Source organism: Mauremys reevesii, linkage group 2 (assembly GCF_016161935.1).
Source record: "Mauremys reevesii isolate NIE-2019 linkage group 2, ASM1616193v1, whole genome shotgun sequence".
In the NCBI taxonomy this organism is placed as follows: domain Eukaryota; kingdom Metazoa; phylum Chordata; order Testudines; family Geoemydidae; genus Mauremys; species Mauremys reevesii.
In genome coordinates, this window is record NC_052624.1 from 285,624,216 (window position 1) to 285,642,327 (window position 18,112).

The 18,112-nt window shown below is 53.7% G+C and overlaps 1 protein-coding gene across 2 annotated transcripts in view; it reads right to left on the reverse strand.

Moving 5' to 3' along the window:
• Window positions 1-18,112, reverse strand: part of LOC120397888 (casein kinase II subunit alpha-like) — a 49,716-nt gene that overhangs the window by 15,372 nt on the left and 16,232 nt on the right. The window contains exons 3-7 of one of the 2 annotated variants that reach the window (XM_039524524.1): window positions 15,010-15,106; window positions 8,774-8,909; window positions 5,993-6,104; window positions 4,301-4,402; window positions 2,584-2,634 (exon numbers count right to left, since the gene is read on the reverse strand). In XM_039524524.1, coding sequence (XP_039380458.1) covers window positions 2,584-2,634; window positions 4,301-4,402; window positions 5,993-6,104; window positions 8,774-8,874 — 366 coding nt within the window. In that variant the 5' untranslated portion in view covers window positions 8,875-8,909; window positions 15,010-15,106. The remainder of the gene's footprint in view (window positions 1-2,583; window positions 2,635-4,300; window positions 4,403-5,992; window positions 6,105-8,773; window positions 8,910-15,009; window positions 15,107-18,112) is intronic. The other variant, XM_039524523.1, reaches the window with a different exon arrangement.

Below are 18,112 nucleotides of genomic sequence, written 5' to 3' on the forward strand. Positions count from 1 at the left end.
AGCCGTCCGTGGACGGTGCCCGTCGGTCGCCAGCCGGTCGCTACCGAGCCGGAGCGCGACCGCGGCGCCGACTCGCCGGCGCGGAGGCCGCGAGGACGCAGGACGGGGAGCGGGGTCGGGGATCCTCCCTCGCGGCGGTGCCGGCCGAGCGGCGTCGGACTCGGGAACCGGGACCGCGCACCGGACTGAGGAGCCGAGGAGGGACGGGCGCGAGGCCGCCGAGCGCCGCCGACTGACCGGTAAGAACCGGAAGGTGACGTTACGGGAAGGGGTGACGTGAAGCCGCCCCTCGGGACATACTGGCTGGACCGCCGCCTCCGGGGCTCCGTCTTGTCAGGTGGCTATCCGCGCGGGCGGCCCAGTGAGGAAGGGCCATTGCGCGCCGGCCGCGGTAACGGTGCGGAGGGCTGCGGTGCTGCCCGCTCGGACTGATGCTCCTATCGGCTAAATATGTCCGCGAGGGGGGAGGGCAGGCTCGCACCCGCACCGGGGGGGCACGGCGGCCGGACTGCGCGGGTGCGGCGGGCCGAGCGGGGCGGAGTCGCGGGCGCCGCCGCGCCGTCCGCACGCGCGCCGCCCCTGGCCCGCCGGGGCGCGCCCCGGCGGTGCCGCTGCGCTAAATAGCACAGCGCAGCCTTGGCTTCGCTTCCGCTTCCCAGATGGCGGGGGCCGCGTGCCGCTGCTTCTGCGAGCGAAGTACGGACGGCGTTCGGCCGACCGCACTCGGCGAGGGCACACTCCGCCGGGGAGGAGAGGCGGGCCGGCACGCGGCACGCCGCCGCAACGCAAGGAGCTGCCCTGGAGCTGCACCCTGCGGCTTTTAGTTTGCAAATGAGGCGACGGTCAGGTCGATGTCCCCACCGAGACAGTCGAGGCAGACTCGCCGGGGGGGACGGAGGTGGCATATGCGGCTGGCAAGGCATACAGCGCTGGCACCGCGCAGCGCTTGAATCTGGGGTCTTGGGCATACCCGCCCTCACCGGACCCCCCCAATTCTCCCTAAAGCCCCTAACTACTAATCTACTATATACACTAAACCCTAAACCACAACTACACACTACAACAAACACTAAATACAAACTACAAACCAGGAGCAAGGTGAACGGGGAGAGACAAGCAACTAACACGGCAAGCCACGGAAAGGGGGAAGAAGGAAAGCAGGACTGGGGGCGGCCCACTATATAATTCCCGGGGCACCCGCGCCCTAGCCCAGCCAGCCTAAGCTAAAAATGTTCCGCCGGCACAAAATGTTCCTGAAATGTTCCGAAGAAACCAGAACTCCAGGCCTGGCCAACCAACCGGGAATGCTCCTGGATGGGGCCCAGGGGGAGAAGCGATCTTGAAAGACTGGGGCCGGACTCAGGCCATTCTGGGCTCTTAAGATTGTAACCGTCACACCCTGGTAGGTCTCTAGAGCACAGCCCACAGTGCCTGCTCTGTGCCCCAACTGTTACAACCAGGAACCATCAACACCAACAGAAGAGGAGCTGAACCCACAAACTGGTCAACCCCACAACCCACCGCACTCCACTACTCCCACCTCGTGACATGGAGGTAGAGCAGATGGAGTGAGATGCTCCTGTCCTAGGCCTAGGAACAGGGAGAACTTGGTGCTACTAGATCCTGGCACTGAGGATGGAGCTAGACCAGCAGGTCTCAAATTTCACTGCACCGTGACCCCCTTACACGACCCCAGGATGGGGGGGACCAAAGCCCTGGGCGGGGAGCACGTAACCTTAACCCCAGGCAGTGGGGCTTGGGCCCTGGACCCCAGCAAGTCTAACATCAGCCTTGGTGACCCCATTAAAATGGGGCCCCAACCTACAGTTTGAGAACCCCTGAGCTAGACGAACCGGGACGGAAAACGAACGCCTGGCCGTGCTGAACAACCCACCGAGGGCAGACAGCGCCTGTCTGAGACAGGTCAGAGATGAGCCCCTGGCACACAGGAACCAGGGACCGACTGTAACATGCAGGAGACACTTACCACTGGGGGCAGAGAGGGGCCTAACCACGACATCATTTACTCTCACAACAAGGACTAAGAATCACAGGATTGGAAGAGACCTCGGGAGGTCGTCTAGTCCAACCCCCTGCTCTCACCCACTCGTTTTTCCACTGTGAACATGCTGGAGGCCTTGTCCCAAGGCCCAGATCTGCATTCGTGGCTGTCAGCTTCCTCTAAAGCGTCACACACAGGCCGCTGCCAGAGACAGGGTACAGGGCAGAGGCAGGCTCCCCCTCTGAACAGTGTGACAGAGCTGGAGGGATACCGGCAACGTCAATCCAGTGCAGCAATTCCTGCCCCGTGCATTAGGCTCCTGGGTTCCTCCCCCAGATTTTAAGCCCCTTCAGTCAACAGCACCAGCACATCCCTGAGGGAGTCGGTGATGACTCCAGGTCGCAGCGGCAGCATTTCCCGGCCCATTTGCTCTGAAGGGTGACAGTAACCAGGTCTGTGGCCCTGTTGGGCTCGGCAGCAGAGGCCCACTCAAGGCCTTCCCTCCCCTGCATGAGGCTGGGCCGGACTCTGAGCACGCCTGATATTACAGGGGCACCTGCAGGTGGCTGGAGCTCACTCACCTTGAAGTCTGTGTTGTTGACATGTTCGAAGACCAGGGCAGGCGTGCGAGACTGCGCGGCAGCATCAGCCGTTCCAAGGCAGAGAAAGAAAAGAAAGTGGTTTAGTCCTGCACACAGAGAACAGAGCCAGCCAGGGGTTTAGCAAGGCAGATACAAGGAGCAGGTCTCTTGCCCTATTTAGGACTCAGAATCCTTCGCTCTCTCTCTCAAAGGGTCCTGAGGAGCTTCCCAAGCAGCATCACACTGCACAGAGCTACACCAGAGAACCGGACTGGAAAGCCACCTGGGCCAGGATCATCTCCAGGTGTGTGTGTAGTGCCCCACGCTATGGTATTGCACATACCATAACACAAAAAGCACCTGCATACATATCATCACTTCACCAACCAGTGAAATGCAGCCTCCTCTGGGGTGAGATGCAGCCAGTATTGAACAGCAATACTACAAAGCAAGTTAGGGCAGGAATGAAGGAAGACGCTGCATCCAGCGGAGGTCTGATTTACCCCAGGGTGCCTCCAGCACTGCTGGGGTTATGGTACAGCTCTGCTCCGAGAAGCCACCCGGTGGCTCCCAGATTTGCCTTCTCTTGGCAGCCTCCAGATCCTGCATGCTCAGCTCACGTGAAAAAACACTAGTTTGGTTGCCAGAAGCACACGTTTCCCTTCGACCCTCAAAGCCAGCCAGACTCCTCCTGTTCCCTACATCACCACTGGGACTAAGGAGCCGGCCCCAGGAACCGAGCTGGCACAAGGCCGACTCCCAGCGTTGCTCTGGCTCGGTGGGGACGGGAGGAGTAAATGCCCCTTTGGCCAGTACCAGAGGCAGGTGTGACAGACAAAGGAGACTGCCATGTGGCATAAGAAGTGAACCGTTGTTACACTGTCACTTTTCTCACCGTAACCTCACTGCTTCCAGCGTGAACCCTTCTTTGCAAGGGGTCAGCGAGATCAGGTGCTACAAGGATCACATCTGTTCCCTCCTGCAACGTGCTACATTAAAGGTGTCAGTCCGGGTTCAAGACAACCAGCCCGTCTATAAAACCATCCAGAGCCAGGGCCTGAGGAGTCCTGTTTCTCCACCTCCTCCACCCTTCCCCGCGAAGCCGTCAGTCCGGCCCGTTCCGAGTGTGGGAAGTGCCACCTAGAGCACAGACTGCAGCATCCTAGAGCCTCGCTTGTTCATTAGCAAACTAGAAGGGCTCCTAAGAGGGTGCATTCAAAATCAGCTTGTTCTTGACCTGCAGGTGGGTGGGCAAGGCAGCCTGCCCCACGGCAGAGTCGCCTGCCAGTGACCCACAAAACGGGGCGAGAAAGCAGATGTTCCCGTGGGGAAACGGCTCAGTTAATAGAAGGTGACCTGGGGATACCCCCTCCCCCTGACACAACCTCCTTTACCTGGGCGCTAGAGGGCTGCACGCAGGCCCCGCCCGTTACCCCCCGGCTCCTGACTCAGCCAGAGGGATCACTGCCGCAGTGCAAGAGGCTCCCCCCACCACCCAGGACTAGAGGGCTGAACATACGGCCCTGCCCATGACTCCCTGTGTGGGAGGTGGGCTGCTGCCGCCAGGCCAAGGAACATGTTCCAGCTCCGCCACAGGTCACTGGGTTTGATGTAGGACTCACGGGGTGAGACCATGGCCAGCATTAGTCAGCGCAGACTAGGCCACTATGGTTCCTTCTCGTCTTTAACCCCTTCCCTTCCAGCCCACGCTTCTTACCACAGGGTCTTTGACTATATCTAGCAGGCTGATAATATTGGGGCCTCCTCGGAGATTCTCCAGGATCTTAATCTCACGCTTGATTTTCTTCTTTTTTACTGGCTACAAAAGAGAAAATCAGAGTGTTACCACCACACATTCCTCACTGGACCCGTTTGCCACAATGACTTGGGCAGACAGCATGGAAAACCCACATGGAGGATATGGGCTGAAGACAGTCTCTGAAGTGCTGCTCAGTCTGCGTTCCTCCCCACGGAGAAGGGAGCTGCCATAACACAGTGTGTGTGGGGCGTGGAGCCATTGGAACAATGAGCTGCAATCAGGTTTCAGCTCCTGGGAGCAAGGACACAGCTACTGTTTCTCTTCTGGGCGGTGGGGAACTACGCTGTTCTCAGCTTGTGGATTTTTCCCTAGGAGGGTGCTGAAGCACTGGAATGGGTTCCCTAGGGAGGGGGTGGAATCTCTTTCCTTAGAGGTTTTTAAGGTCAGGCTTGACAAAGCCCTGGCTGGGATGATTTAGTTGGGGATTGGTCCTGCTTTGAGCAAGGGGTTCATAGAATCATAGAATCTCAGGGTTGGAAGGGACCTCAGGAGGTCTCTAGTCCAACCCCCTGCTCAAGGCAGGACCAATTCTCAGACAGATTTTTGCCCAAGATCCCTAAATGGCCCCCTCAAGGATTGAGCTCACAACCCTGGGTTTAGCAGGCCAATGCTCAAACCACTGAGCTATCCCTCCCCGCAGACGACCTCCTGAAGTCCCTTCCAACCCTGATATTCTATGATTCTATGATTTAATGCTGGATTTGCAGGGCTGCTGTGACTTACTGAAATGGCAACTGAGGAGCCTCAATGCTCACACGCCACAGCATTCATAAACTCCACACACAGCACCGAGATGCAGCCATCTCGGGGGAGGAGAGCGGACGTTTTGGCCAAGTATATCATAAGAACATAAGAACGGCCGTACTGGGTCAGACTTAAGGTCCATCTAGCCCAGTATCCTGTCTGCCGACAGTGGCCAGTGCCAGGTGCCCCAGAGGGAATGAACAGAACAGGGAATCATCAAGTGACCCATCCCCCGTCGGCCATTCCCAGGTTTGGGCAAACAGAGGCTGGGGACCCCACCCCTGCCCAGCCTGGCTAAGAGCCATTGATGGACCTGTCCCCCGTGAACTTACCCTACTCTCTTTCAAACCCTGTTATAGTCATGGCCAACCCCTGCTCCTCTAGTTTTAGATTGCAGCAGCAACAAGGCCTGGTGCCTCTGGTACGAAAGTCGTGGCTGTGTGTGTGGGGGGGGGGGGTGTCCCGCAGCACCTCCAAGTGGGGCAGAGACTGGCATGTGTTAATAGACACCCCCCCCAGCCTCAGAAGCTCTGACAGTGATGGTGGAGAAGAGGGGCAAAGAGGGAACAGGTGGGGTTTCAATATGAGGAGGGGCACAGGGAACGTGCCTGCCCCTCCCGTGGACTCTTCGTCACATCAGCTCTCGGAGCTGTAGGTAGGGAGAGGAGGACGGTTCAGACAATGAAAAGTTCTCCCTTCCCGTCTCATGACTACAGCCTTCCTCAGCAAAGGCTCCATCCCCCAAAGATCAGTAGCACATACCTCAAATGCACAGGGAAGGGGTGAACAGGGAGCACCAGGTAGGGAACAGGATGGGGTTCACAGCCCCCCGCCCAACACACCCACCTTAAGGATTTTCACCACAACTTTCTCGTTGTTGGTGATGTTGATGGCTTCAAAGACTTCACTGTATTTGCCGCGGCCAAGTTTCCGCACAAGCTGGTAGTCGTCTTGGTTGCTGTACGAGAGAAGAAAATGGAGGAGGAGAACCCGGGTCAGAACTGAACACTGCGGGGAGGGATAGCTCAGTGGTTTGAGCATTGGCCTGCTAAACCCAGGGTTGTGAGTTCAGCCCTTGAGGGGGCCACTTAGGGATCTGGGTCAAAATCAGTGGTTGGTCCTGCTAGTGAAGGCAGGGGGCTGGACTCAATGACCTTCCAAGGTCCCTTCCAGTTCTAGGAGATAGGATATCTCCGTTAATTAAAAAAAAAAAAAAAAATCAGAGAGCAGCTCTCCCAAAGACACTGGTGAGGGCAAGAGAACGGGGAGCAGTTCTGTAGCATACAGGGCTCCACAAATCCTAGAGCTGGTGAAAAGGAATACGGCTCTCTTGTGTACCTCAAAGGGCTTTATGATTAGATACTAACAGAGAACACTTCACTCACCATCTCTGGGATGGGACTTAACAGAGTGTAAATTCACCAGTGTGTGTGCAGATTAGTGCTGGAAGAATGCAGCTACCCAGATGGAATCCACCCAGAACCCTCCGGGGAAACACTTCCGTGCTGAAGAAGATGGTTTTGGCGATTCAGAAACTTGGCACTCTTCCCTTTGAGGAGCAGATGGAGTCAGGGCTCCTTGAGTCTATTGCCAGCTCCGCCCTGAGTAGCCCTGAGCCATATGTCCCCTCTTTGTGCCTCAGTTTTGCCATCTACAAAATGGATAGTTGTGGGTTGTGAGGATTAATTCATTAATTCAAACTCCAACATCTACTGATGGAAGGCACTAAAGGAGGGCAAAGATTTACACAGTACTTGAAATGCAATGCTGCCCTCCTCTGGGCAGGGACCTGTCCATTCCTCTTGGTCTAGAAAGGGTCATGCACGTCTGGAGCACTATAAAAATAATCTTAACAAGGGGGAATCAGGAAATAATAGGATAAATACCACCCAGAGAACCTGCATTTAAGTTAAATCATCAGGGCCTCATGAAATTCACCTGAGAGGACTAAAGGAACTAGCGAAGTGTTGGCAATTATTTCTGGTAAGTTAGGGAGGAACGGCATAAAGCCTCCAAAGATCTGAGAAGAGTAAACAAGCTGGAGAAAGAAAGGGAACAACAGGCAGAGAGTTTGACTTCATACATTGCAAATTACCAGAGTCAAGAAAAGGAGCTGAGCTCTCAACAGAGAGAAACCCGGGGAGACAAGTGGACAGCATGGACACACAAACCAACCATGTCGGGCTCAGCAAATGAAGAAAACACAGTGGGCTGTGTGTGAGAGACAGCAGGGAGCCCTTCTTGTTCAACGGGAAACAAGCCCAGGAAAGAAGGTTAATTCTGAGCACAGTCTGAGTGACCGAACAAGCTGCCAAGGGAGGATGTGGAATTATCATCACCGGAGATACACAAGGCTTTCGATTACGTTCTCCAGGGGGCTGGCTGGAATTGGACACGGAATCTTTCATCTCCAGGTCACCGGTCCCAGGCCAGGCTGCTCAGTGGCCTGTAGATGAAATGAGCTTGGGGCTGGGGGTATCTCTCAGTCCCGTTCCCAGTGGACAGAACAAACCCAGCACTGCAGTTAGCACTGAGTGTTGCCAGCCCAGCACAGCAGAGGGGCCTGCTCCCAGCTCACAGGAAGGTTTAAGTGAAAAGCTAACGCTTACTGTCCCAATTTCCCTATAGTCACTAGCACTCAGAGAGCAGCCCACTCCCCCAGCGGTGAGAATTCCCACATTCCAAACCAGCCACCTCCCAAGACTGGCAAAGACCCTCTCCACACGAGGGTCATTTTTCAAGCTTACCACCAGCTCCACTGATGCTAGGAGCATTGGGAGCCCTGCTAGAGGGGCATTGCTGGCTGCCAAGCGCATTTTCAGAGCTGTCATTTAGCTCTGCTCTGAGTGGAGTTACAGGACTTGGTGTTGAAAACGGGAGGGGCCACGGGATGCCTGTCTATACCTAAAGCTAACACTCAGTTCAGCTCCCCGGGCGTTAGCAATGATGGGACAGTATCCAAAGCGCAGACAGAGCTGAAGAGACCAGCTCACAGCAATAGGGGCTTCAAAATTTGTTTGGAAAATTCTTTACTATAACTTGATTTTAATCTTCTTTTAAATGATAAAAACCTACCAAAGCCAAAATCCTCAGTAACTCCGGCTACAGACTGTGCTCTGCAAACCCTCATCACAGCATTAGGCACTTGGGCCAATGCAGGTGCTTAAAGCTGGGCACCAAAATGAAAACGGCTGAATGTTCAGAGGCGCTGGGGACCTGGAATGGCAGGTGCTCAGCACCTCTGACAGCTCAGCCACTTATTGCCAGTGTTCTCTCCACTAGCAGCGTGACCTAGGAGAGCACTCACTGGACCGGGACTCTGGACACCTGGGTTCTTCACCCTGCTTTGCCACTGGCAAGCCAAAGCCCATCTCCAAAAAGGGGGGAATGAGAACGATCCAAGATGCCTCCTTTCTGAAGTGCTTTGAGATCTAGTGCTGAAAAGTGCTAGCTAAGAGCCAGGGATCGTTATTATTAAGGTGCTTAAATATGTATTTCAGAAGCCTAACTTTAGGCCCCATTTGACAACATGGGCCATTGATATTATGGTGCTAAGCAACCTAGAAATACCACAAGCCAGTAATCTGGGAAAGACGTCCCTGGGGTTTCCCTTGACCCCAGTCATACCCCCATTCCACGACGTGTGACTCGTAGTCCCAGTACTCGCGGGGTCTCTGAGTGTTCACATCTGCATAGACCCTGGCTCGACTCGGCACTGGGCCCGACATGCTTCCACAGACAGAGGGTCAGCACCTCAATCACCCTAAAAAATACAAATACAAACCAATTGAAATGAGAAGCAAACTCTCCAGCAAAAGGAAAAAGGAGGATAAGCATGGAAATTGCTGAACGGGAAGGGGTCTATGGAGAAAGGAGCCGGGGAGCACACACAGGACTAGCAGTGGTTGTATTTCCAGGACCGAGGCTAGACACGTTCCTAGCTGCCAGTGGCACTGTGCTCCAGCTCTACTCCAAAACAGGGAAGCAGCAGCATCTCACCCCTCTGAAGCATCACCCGTTCAGGTCAGCAGCACGGCAGCATGCGTGCAAGAGAACGAAGGAAGCCCACACTCCTGCTGCTGGCCAGATTCCGGCCTCCTCTTGGAGACAAGACCTCGGCTGTGCAGAACTGACAGCCTCTGGCAGCACACACCCTCCCTCCTCCCTGCCCCAAGCACACTCACTAGCCACCCAGGGGCCCAATTAAGCTAACAGCACAAACCTCCCTCCACTGGTCTCCAGTTTCAAGAGCTCCACAGCAATTAAGAACAAGCGCCACCAAATCCTCACTGAACCAGTTAGCAGCCATCTGAAAGCTGCTTCCCCAAAGGAGAAAGCCAGAAAAAGGAAGCGCCTAGAAAAAGCTGCCAGTACCGAGCCAGCACACAAACCACAAGCAGAGGTAAAACTCAGATCTGTCTCAAGACTGGAAGGTTTACATCCAGGGCAGCTCCCAAACCAGAGCACTACTGGCAAAGGCCACATCTTCTGGGCCTAAACTACAGCAGGTCCCAGCCATCCAGCCTGTCTGTCGGGAGGCCAGCCTGCAGGGACGGACCCCACGTAATCATAGATCATAGATTATTAGGGTTGGAAGGGACCTCAGGAGATCATCTAGTCCAACCCCCTGCTCAAAGCAGGACCAATCTCATGGGGCTCCAGGGGCTCCTGTATCGATCATTCAGGTTAATCTTTCTAGCTACCCAATGGGACACCGTGCTCAGTCTAGAACAAACGCGGGCAAAGTACGGCCCGTGGGACCATCCTGCCCGGCCCCCGAGCTCCCAGGCGGGGAGGCTGCCCCCGGCCCCTCCCCAGCTGTCCCCCCTCCCCCGCAGCCTCACCTCGCCGTGTCGCGGGGGCGCGCTGGGCAGGAGAGCAGGGAGGGAGGCTCCCCCGCAGCCTCCGGGCAGCAGGCGGGCAGCGTGGGTGGCGGGAGAGCTGCGAGCACGGGCAGAGGACTCAGGGGGACACCCGGCGGCCGAGCAGCCAGCCAGAAAGAAGCGGCGCTTTGAAAGGGAAACCACCGCTTCTCTCCGGCTGCCCCTGCTCCGCCTGAGTCCTCCGCCTACGTGGGGGGGTGGGTGAGGTCCCAGGGGGCCTGTCTGGGGGCGGAGGTGTGGACAGAGGTCAGGGGACAGGGAGCAGGAGGGGTTGGATAGGGTGTGGGGTCCTGGGGGGGCAGTTAGGGGACAAGGAGCAGGGGGGCTGGATAGGTCGGGGGTTCTAGGGGGGTGGTCAGGGGATGGGGATGAGGGGAGTTGGATGGGGGCGGGGGTCCCGGGAGAGGGCGGTCAGGGGACAAGGAGCGGGGGGGGGTGTTGGATGGGTGGGGGGTTCTGAGAGGGGCAGTCAGGGGGCAGGAAGTGGGAGGGGCCAGATAAGGGGTGGGGACCAGGCTGTTTGGGGGGGCACAGCCTTCCCTACCCGGCCCTCCAGACAGTTTTGGAACCCCAATGTGTGGCCCTCGGGCCAAAACGTTTGCCCGCCCCTGGGTTAGACATTGTGTCTCCAGAGGTAACGTGCTTGTTGACAGTAAAAATGTTTTTAAATAAATGAATAACTAACTAAATAATATATAGAAGCAGGACGGATTTGATTTAAATCAATTTTATTTAAATCATGATTTAAATCACTAGGCAGGAAGACTCGATTTAATCATGGTTTTCTACATAAAAGTGCCTTCTTGTTGATTATATCCTTAATACAAATCCTTCACAACTCAGAGACAGAGGTAGGTTACATTTTTAGAACGTACACACTATACATTTTTAAGTGATTTATTTTGAAAACTTTTCAGATTAGTTTTACAGCTATATCAGAAAATGATTGTTTGGTTATTTCATTTACCAAAGGTAATTGAAGCAGATATTTATGAAGTCATTGGGAGATGAACTATCTCCAATTCAACAGGTTAATCATTAATATTTGGAGGATTTCCTTGCCGTGCTGTGTTAGGAGGAGAACATCACCAGACATTGAAATTGTTTTATTTAACTAAAACACAACGTTATGTATTCTGGATTTTTTTTCTTCAACAGCAAACATATAATATTTTAACAAAAGAGGCACATGAATGTTTGAATTTAGTTAAACATTCAAGTTTTTTAAAATCAGGTTAGTTTTTGTTAAAATAGTTTTTACCTAAAATAGTTAGAAAACCATGATTAAATCGAGTCTTCCTGCCTAGTGATTTAAATCATGATTTAAATAAAATTGATTTAAATCAAATCCCCCCCCATCCAATCCCCCCCGCTCCTTGTCCCCTGACCTTTAATATATATTAAAGTTATAACAACCAACAAGAATGCACTTTTATGTAGAAATCCATGATTAAATAGAGTCTTCCTGACTAGTGATTTAAATCATGAATTAAATCAAATCCACCCAGTTTTTTATAGTGTCCTCCAATACCCCTTCCTCACTGCAGAAATGTCCAGAGTTTTATCTGAAAAGTGCCAAGGAGGAGGGAGCCCAGACCTCTGCTGACCATCAATTCAACCACCATCTGCTGGAGTCTGGCCAAAATACCAGCCTCTTCACCACCCTGGACCTTCCTCTCTGAACGGGGCCCGCACCCCCAGCAGAAACCCCTTCTCCTCTCACCTGGATGGCCCAATCAGCAACTGTCCCTGGAAACATGGCACTGCTTCCCTTTCCATAGGATCCTGCACCAGTGTCACAAGCAGGAATTTATGATGCACATTCATGTCCAAGGCAAGAGATATCACACCCAGAAGGGTCGAGCTGGATGGAGGAAATGCCCTTACTCTAGGGGCAGCCAAAATCTGGCCCAGGTCGGCCTTCCTGTTTAACCAAGATGTGGCCTGTGGAGAGTAGAGATCCCACAAGCAATCCCCCATCTGGATTCTAATGCCCTGGCCTTGTTCTGTACTGGTCTCCAGGGGCTACACTTCCACACAGGGCTTTGGAGTGGAGCCCAGAGCTGGAGTGTGGAGCAGCTCCGGAGCAGTGGAGCTGCAGGCTTTTGCCTGGAGCTGGAGCAGAGCCGGAGCACAGGGCTGCAATGGGCCCCAGTGCCCTACCCTGCTCCATCCCCCAGGAGGCAGGAAGCTGCTGATTAACTGCTCTGCGTGTGGCTTCAAAGCCTGGACTCTGAACAGGAATAAAGCAGCTTGCTTAGTTCAAAGGCGAGTGGCTGAGAGGCAGCGATGAAAAGCCTGCCCTCGGCACACGCTCATCTCTGCCGTCCCACTCAGCGAGCACAGCGCTACACAAGCCGGGCTGGAGCCACACAGCTCTGCCAGACAGGCCCTGCCAAGCCCTGGCTAGGTGAATCCAGAAGCACGGGGTGAGGAAGGATTTCCTAAGAGATGAGGGAGGCGCATTTTCCAGCAAATGCCTGCAGCCTGAGGGCACTCTTCCCAGAGCCCAGCTCTCTGCAGCCACCTCCTCATTAACTGCACGATGGGACCCAGGAGGGCTTCCCCCCTAACTTCTGCGTAGCACAAAGACCTACACAGGCAAACTCAATTCAGCTGCCCTTCTCTGAGGAATGAGGCTGCAGCACCAGAACGCTGCCCCGCCGAGGGAGCCCTATTGCAACTGAGGATTGCCCTGAATCTGAGAGAGATCAAACAGGTTACACCTGCCCTCACCTTTGATGTAGTCCCTGAACATCACTGCTCCCAGCATGCGGTGTAGCCTAGCTACCCAGATCAAGACAAGACACTGAACGCTGGGACCTGCAGTTACGGGGATGGCAGTGATCCAGCCTGGAAGTGATAAATGTACGAATCACTGCAGGCCGGCCATGGCCTTGAGGAAGGAACAAAGTTTCTTAGCCAGGTGGAGGGGAAGGGAGACATTTTTACCCTGACACAACCTGGTTATCCAAACATAGTGAAGAATCAAACAGGATCCCAGGGCTTCCCGCCACCTTGAGGAATGGGGTTTATGATTTATATTGCAGTGGAGCTTTAGTCAGGGATCAGGACCCTGCTATGCCAGGTACATAATGTACAGCCGGAACAAAAAGCTGGCCCTGCCCCAAAGAGCTGACCATATCAGACAAGAGACAACAGATGGCTACAAACAGCCCAATGGGGGAATCCAAGGGAACGGTACTGTTCAGCATGGCAGGCAATGGTCTCAGCACACCAGCAGCCTTCCACTGTCAAGCTTTTTGAAGGCATCACGGCAAAGGAGAATTTTAAAGAGGGATCTGAAGGAGATAAATGATGTGGCTTTTCAGATGTTTGCAGGGAGTTCCTCCATGTGTGAGGGGCAATGTGGGAGACGGCACAGAAGTACTTGTTTGAAAATGTAACAAGTGGACAACGAAGACTGGAACCACTGGTAGAGCAGGGGTGGGAGTCCACATCTTGACAGCGTACTTGAGGTGCTAGGTAGGGTAGGGACAGGCTTCCAAGTGAAGACAAATCGTTGGGTTTGATGTCAGGGAAGAAAAGGGAGCAAGAGGATGGATGCAAATTGGGGGTGACAAAGTGATGAGCTAGGGAAATGATTTTTGCAGCAGTTTTTTTAAATGGATACAAGTGGGGCAAGACTGCATTTTGTCAAGGGCAGACAGAAGGATGCTGAAGTAGCTGAGATGCAAGATTATGAAGGCCTGGACAAGAGTTCAACAGAAGGTGGCAGCAGTGGTCTCTCAGCTAGTTCTTCAAAGTGTTTCCCCCTTTCCAACCAGCACCTTCAGTCTTGCCCAAGCTCAGTTTGAGCCAGCTGCTCTTCATCCAAGAACTGATTTCCTGTGGGCATTCTGACTTCTGAGTGACCGTAGTGGTGGCATTAGTGGTGAAGGAGATATCTAGCTGAGTTTCATATGCATACTGTTGGCAGTTGAACCCACAGACTCTCTCTCTCTCCTAGTAGCCTCATGTCGATACTAAGGAGAAGGGGGATAGTCTGGATCCTGGCAGGTGAGAGCTTTCTGAGAAGAGGAGCAGTTACCCATCACCACTTGACATGCTCAGGTTCCCACCACAGGGACACACACTGGAGCATTAGGACTATCCCTCTGCAAGAACACGCCACAGTCCCTAAAACAGGGGTGGGAAAACTTTTTGGTCCGAGGGCCACTTCTGGGTATAGAAATTATGGCGGGCCATGAATGCTCATGAAATTAGGGTTGAGGTGCACGCGGGGGTGAGGGCTCTGGCTGGGGGTGCAGGCTCCGGGGTGGGGCCAGAAGTGAGGAGTTCAGGGTGCAGGAGGGGGCTCTGGGCTGGGGCAGGGAGGGTGGAGGGGGGGTGAGGGCTCAGGCTGGGGGTGCAGACTCTGGGGCTGGACTGGGGATGAGGGGTTTGGGGTGTAGGACAGTGCTCCAGGCTGGGACTGAGGGGTTCAGAGGGCAGGAGGGGGATCAGGGATGGGGCAGAGGGTTGGGGCATGGGTGGTGCCTCAGGGGTGCAGGCTCCGGGCGGTGCTTACCTCAAGCAGCTCCCAGAAGCAGTGGCATGTCCCCCTCCCCGGCTCCTATGCAGAGGCGCGGCCAGGCGGCTCTGCTGCATGCTGCCCCATCCGCAGGCACCGCCCCTGCAGCTCCCATTAGCTGCGGTTCCTAGCCAATGGGAGCTGCAGAGGTGGCGCTTGGGGCAGGGGGAGCGTGCGAAGCCCCCTGGCTGCCCCGATGTGTAGGAGCTGGAGCGGGGACATGCCACTGCTTCCGGGAGCCATGTGGAGTGGCCCCGAATCCTGCTCCCCAGCGGGAGCTCAAGGGCTGGATTAAAACAGCTGGCGGGCCAGATCCGGCCCACAGGCCATAGTTTGCCCACCCCTGCCCTAAGAGATTCCAATAGTCTGCAGGCAAATGGGCACGTACACACTCCAACGTTTGCATGATGGGAGCCTGCTTGAGACACAAGAGGCAACAAGCCCACCTGGAGAAGTGATCACCATTCGAGGAATCCATCCAGGAGACCTCTGCCTCCGGGCAGCACATCGCTGGACTGCAGATTCTGTCCCTCATCTGCGAGCCTAAGACAATGCATTTAATACATAACATGATGATGCCCTGCTCACGGCAAGGGCCACAAATACGCCATGATCATCCCACATCAGAGAATAATAAATGAAGCACCCACAGGAGTAGCCACTCAACCTCAGGAAGGAACGATTAGCGTCCAGGTTACCACCCCAAAAGCACTTCAACTTTACTTCCACATTTAACCAAACAACAATTTACATAGGTTCCTGAGGTGCATTTTGCCTGAAGTAGGGAATCTGCATCCCAGAGCTCTGGCCCCAGGATTGATCCTGCCTCCCCTACAGACGCTGACTACTCTGGCTTCCTGACTCTCCCGTGTCCATGGCGCAGGTGAAAACGAGGAGGAGATGGTGCCTGTGTGCTACATATGCAGCCATCTGAGATTATCCCAAAAGGGAGGCTCACAGGGAAATCACCAGCACACATTTGTTCTTCAAAACTCTGACTGGAGGTGCAAGTATTAAAATTCAACATGAGAGCTTAAGGAGCAAGATGAGATTCAACCCATGTGAAAGGAGAGGTAGTTCCTTTAAGTCTTAGTCACTGCAAAACAGCATGTCAGACTGACAACTGTGATGTGCTCACTTAAAGGACCCTACCCCAGCCAGGCGAGGAGACATTGTTAAGGCTGAGGTGGGAACATTAACTCTCAGCTCCTGACTTTTGTGCAATTAAAATCTCAGAATGTGGCAGTAAAGGGTTTTTTTGGCTATACAATTCCCGTTTGTAACTGAATTATTTAGGGTAGCATGGAGGCAGACGTAGAAGAAATAGAATAGAATGAAGGGAAATGTAGGCAGAACATCAGAAACACTCTCCTGACCCTGAGACGTATTAGTGCAGCAGAATTCTCTCTCCAGGGAAGGGGGGAAGCCCCAGACTGAACAAAGCACTAGAGAATAGATTACACAGAACAACCTTCCCTGGCCTAAGGGGAGAAGACTGCACAGGACCCAATAGACTTCTCCCTATCTGATTTCTATGAGTAAATGAATTCTGCTGGGACCAACCGCTACAATCAGACAAACAAAGGCAAACGAAGGTCTCTTTCTATTCGCTGCCATGCCAGGAGAGTCGTACTAAGGGAACTTGGGTTGGCCGTTGCTGGACAGCATGCGCAACTCCAATTTAAGGCTCGTGAACTGAAGGCATTTGGTCCATGAACTGCACTAGAATGTTCTCTGGTGTGAAAACAGAGCAGAGCTGCTTCCTGTGGAAGCCAGAGGCTCTCCTCAGAGCTGGCTACTCAGAGAAAGGGCTCTGTCCTGGCCATTCCTCTCCCACCCCTTGGGGGAAGGTTATAATTCTTAGTTATCATTAAGATGCATGGTCAAAAACAGCTCTTCTACAGTGCAGCCTGCGGTTTCCCTCACATTCATTAATCTTAGGTCCTTATATGGCCCCGATTATCCTCGTATCTGAGCGCCTCACACACGTTAACATATTTATTCTCACACACACCCTGTGAGACGGGGCAGGGCTAACACTCACATTTTACAAATAGGACACACACCCCGTGGCCCCCCCCAAAACCTATAAACCGAACCACAGTCCAAAACTACTTTCCGTAAACCACCCTTTCACTAACTAGGAGACAATGCAGGCAGAAGCCCAGCAGCAGAGTGGGGGCTATCCAGTTTATTGCGCTGACTGTCGCATGTATGATTACCTGCCCTGTGGGCGGGTGGCGTATGTGTGCAGTCGGTGCAAGGAGCTCCTGGCCCTCAGAGACCATGTACGGGCTTTGGAGGCCAGGGTGGCGGAACTGGAGGAGCTGAGAGAGGCAGAGAGGTATGTTGATGAGGCTTTCCGGGACACTGTAGAATTGTCCCACCTCCGCTTAGACAGCTCCTGTGCTGTTGAGGAGGAAGAAGGGCCCAGGGAAGTAGAGCAGTCAATGGGAGCAGAGGGAAACCTTCCCATAGTTGGGACCCTCCTTCCAGATGGTGCTGGGGTTGCCTCTCGCACTGAGGTTACCTCTCCGGGGGAGGGAACTCCAGTTTCTAGGAAAAGGCAGGTGTTAGTAATGGGGGATTCGATTATTAGAAATGTAGATAGCTGGGTCTGTGATGACCGGGAGAACCGTATGGTGACTTGCCTGCCTGGTGCGAAGGTTGCGGATCTCTCGAGGCATCTAGATAGACTGATGTGTAGTGCTGGGGAGGAGCCGGTGGTCGTGGTACATCTAGGTACCAATGACATAGGGAAGGGTAGGAGAGATGTCCTGGAAGCCAAATTTAGGCTGCTAGGGAAGAGACTGAAATCCAGGACCTCTATGGTGGCATTTTCAGAAATGCTCCCAGTTCCACGTGCAGGGCCAGGTAGGCAGGCAGAGCTTCAGAGTCTCAATGCGTGGATGAGACGATGGTGTAGAGAGGAGGGGTTCACGTTCATTAGGAACTGGGGAAACTTCTGGGATGGGAGGGGCCTATACAGGAGAGATGGGCTCCACCTAAACCAAAGTGGAACCAGACTGCTGGCACTAAACATTAAAAAGGTTGTAGAGCAGTTTTTAAACTAGGAGATGGGGGAAAGCCGGCTGCTGCAGAGGAGCGTGTGGATCGGACACAGACTTCTCTTAGGGGAGAGTCTGATGATAGAGAATCTCCAGGTTATAGTCAGGAGCAGAGGAATGAGAAGTATAATGTAAGGGCCGGATCAGATGATAAACAGTCACATAAAAAAGAATCTGGCACATCAGAAAAAGGCAGGCTAATAAACAGGGACAAGTTTTTAAAGTGCTTGTACACAAATGCCAGAAGTCTAAATAATAAGATGGGTGAACTAGAGTGCCTTGTGATAAAGGAGGATATAGATATAATAGGCATCACAGAAACCTGGTGGACTGAGAGCAATCAATGGGACACAATCATTCCGGGTACAAAATATATCGGAAGGACAGGACAGGCCGTGCAGGGGAGGAGTGGCACTATATGTTAAAGAAAGTGTAGATTCAAATGAAGTAAAAATCTTAAGCGAATCCACAGGTTCCATAG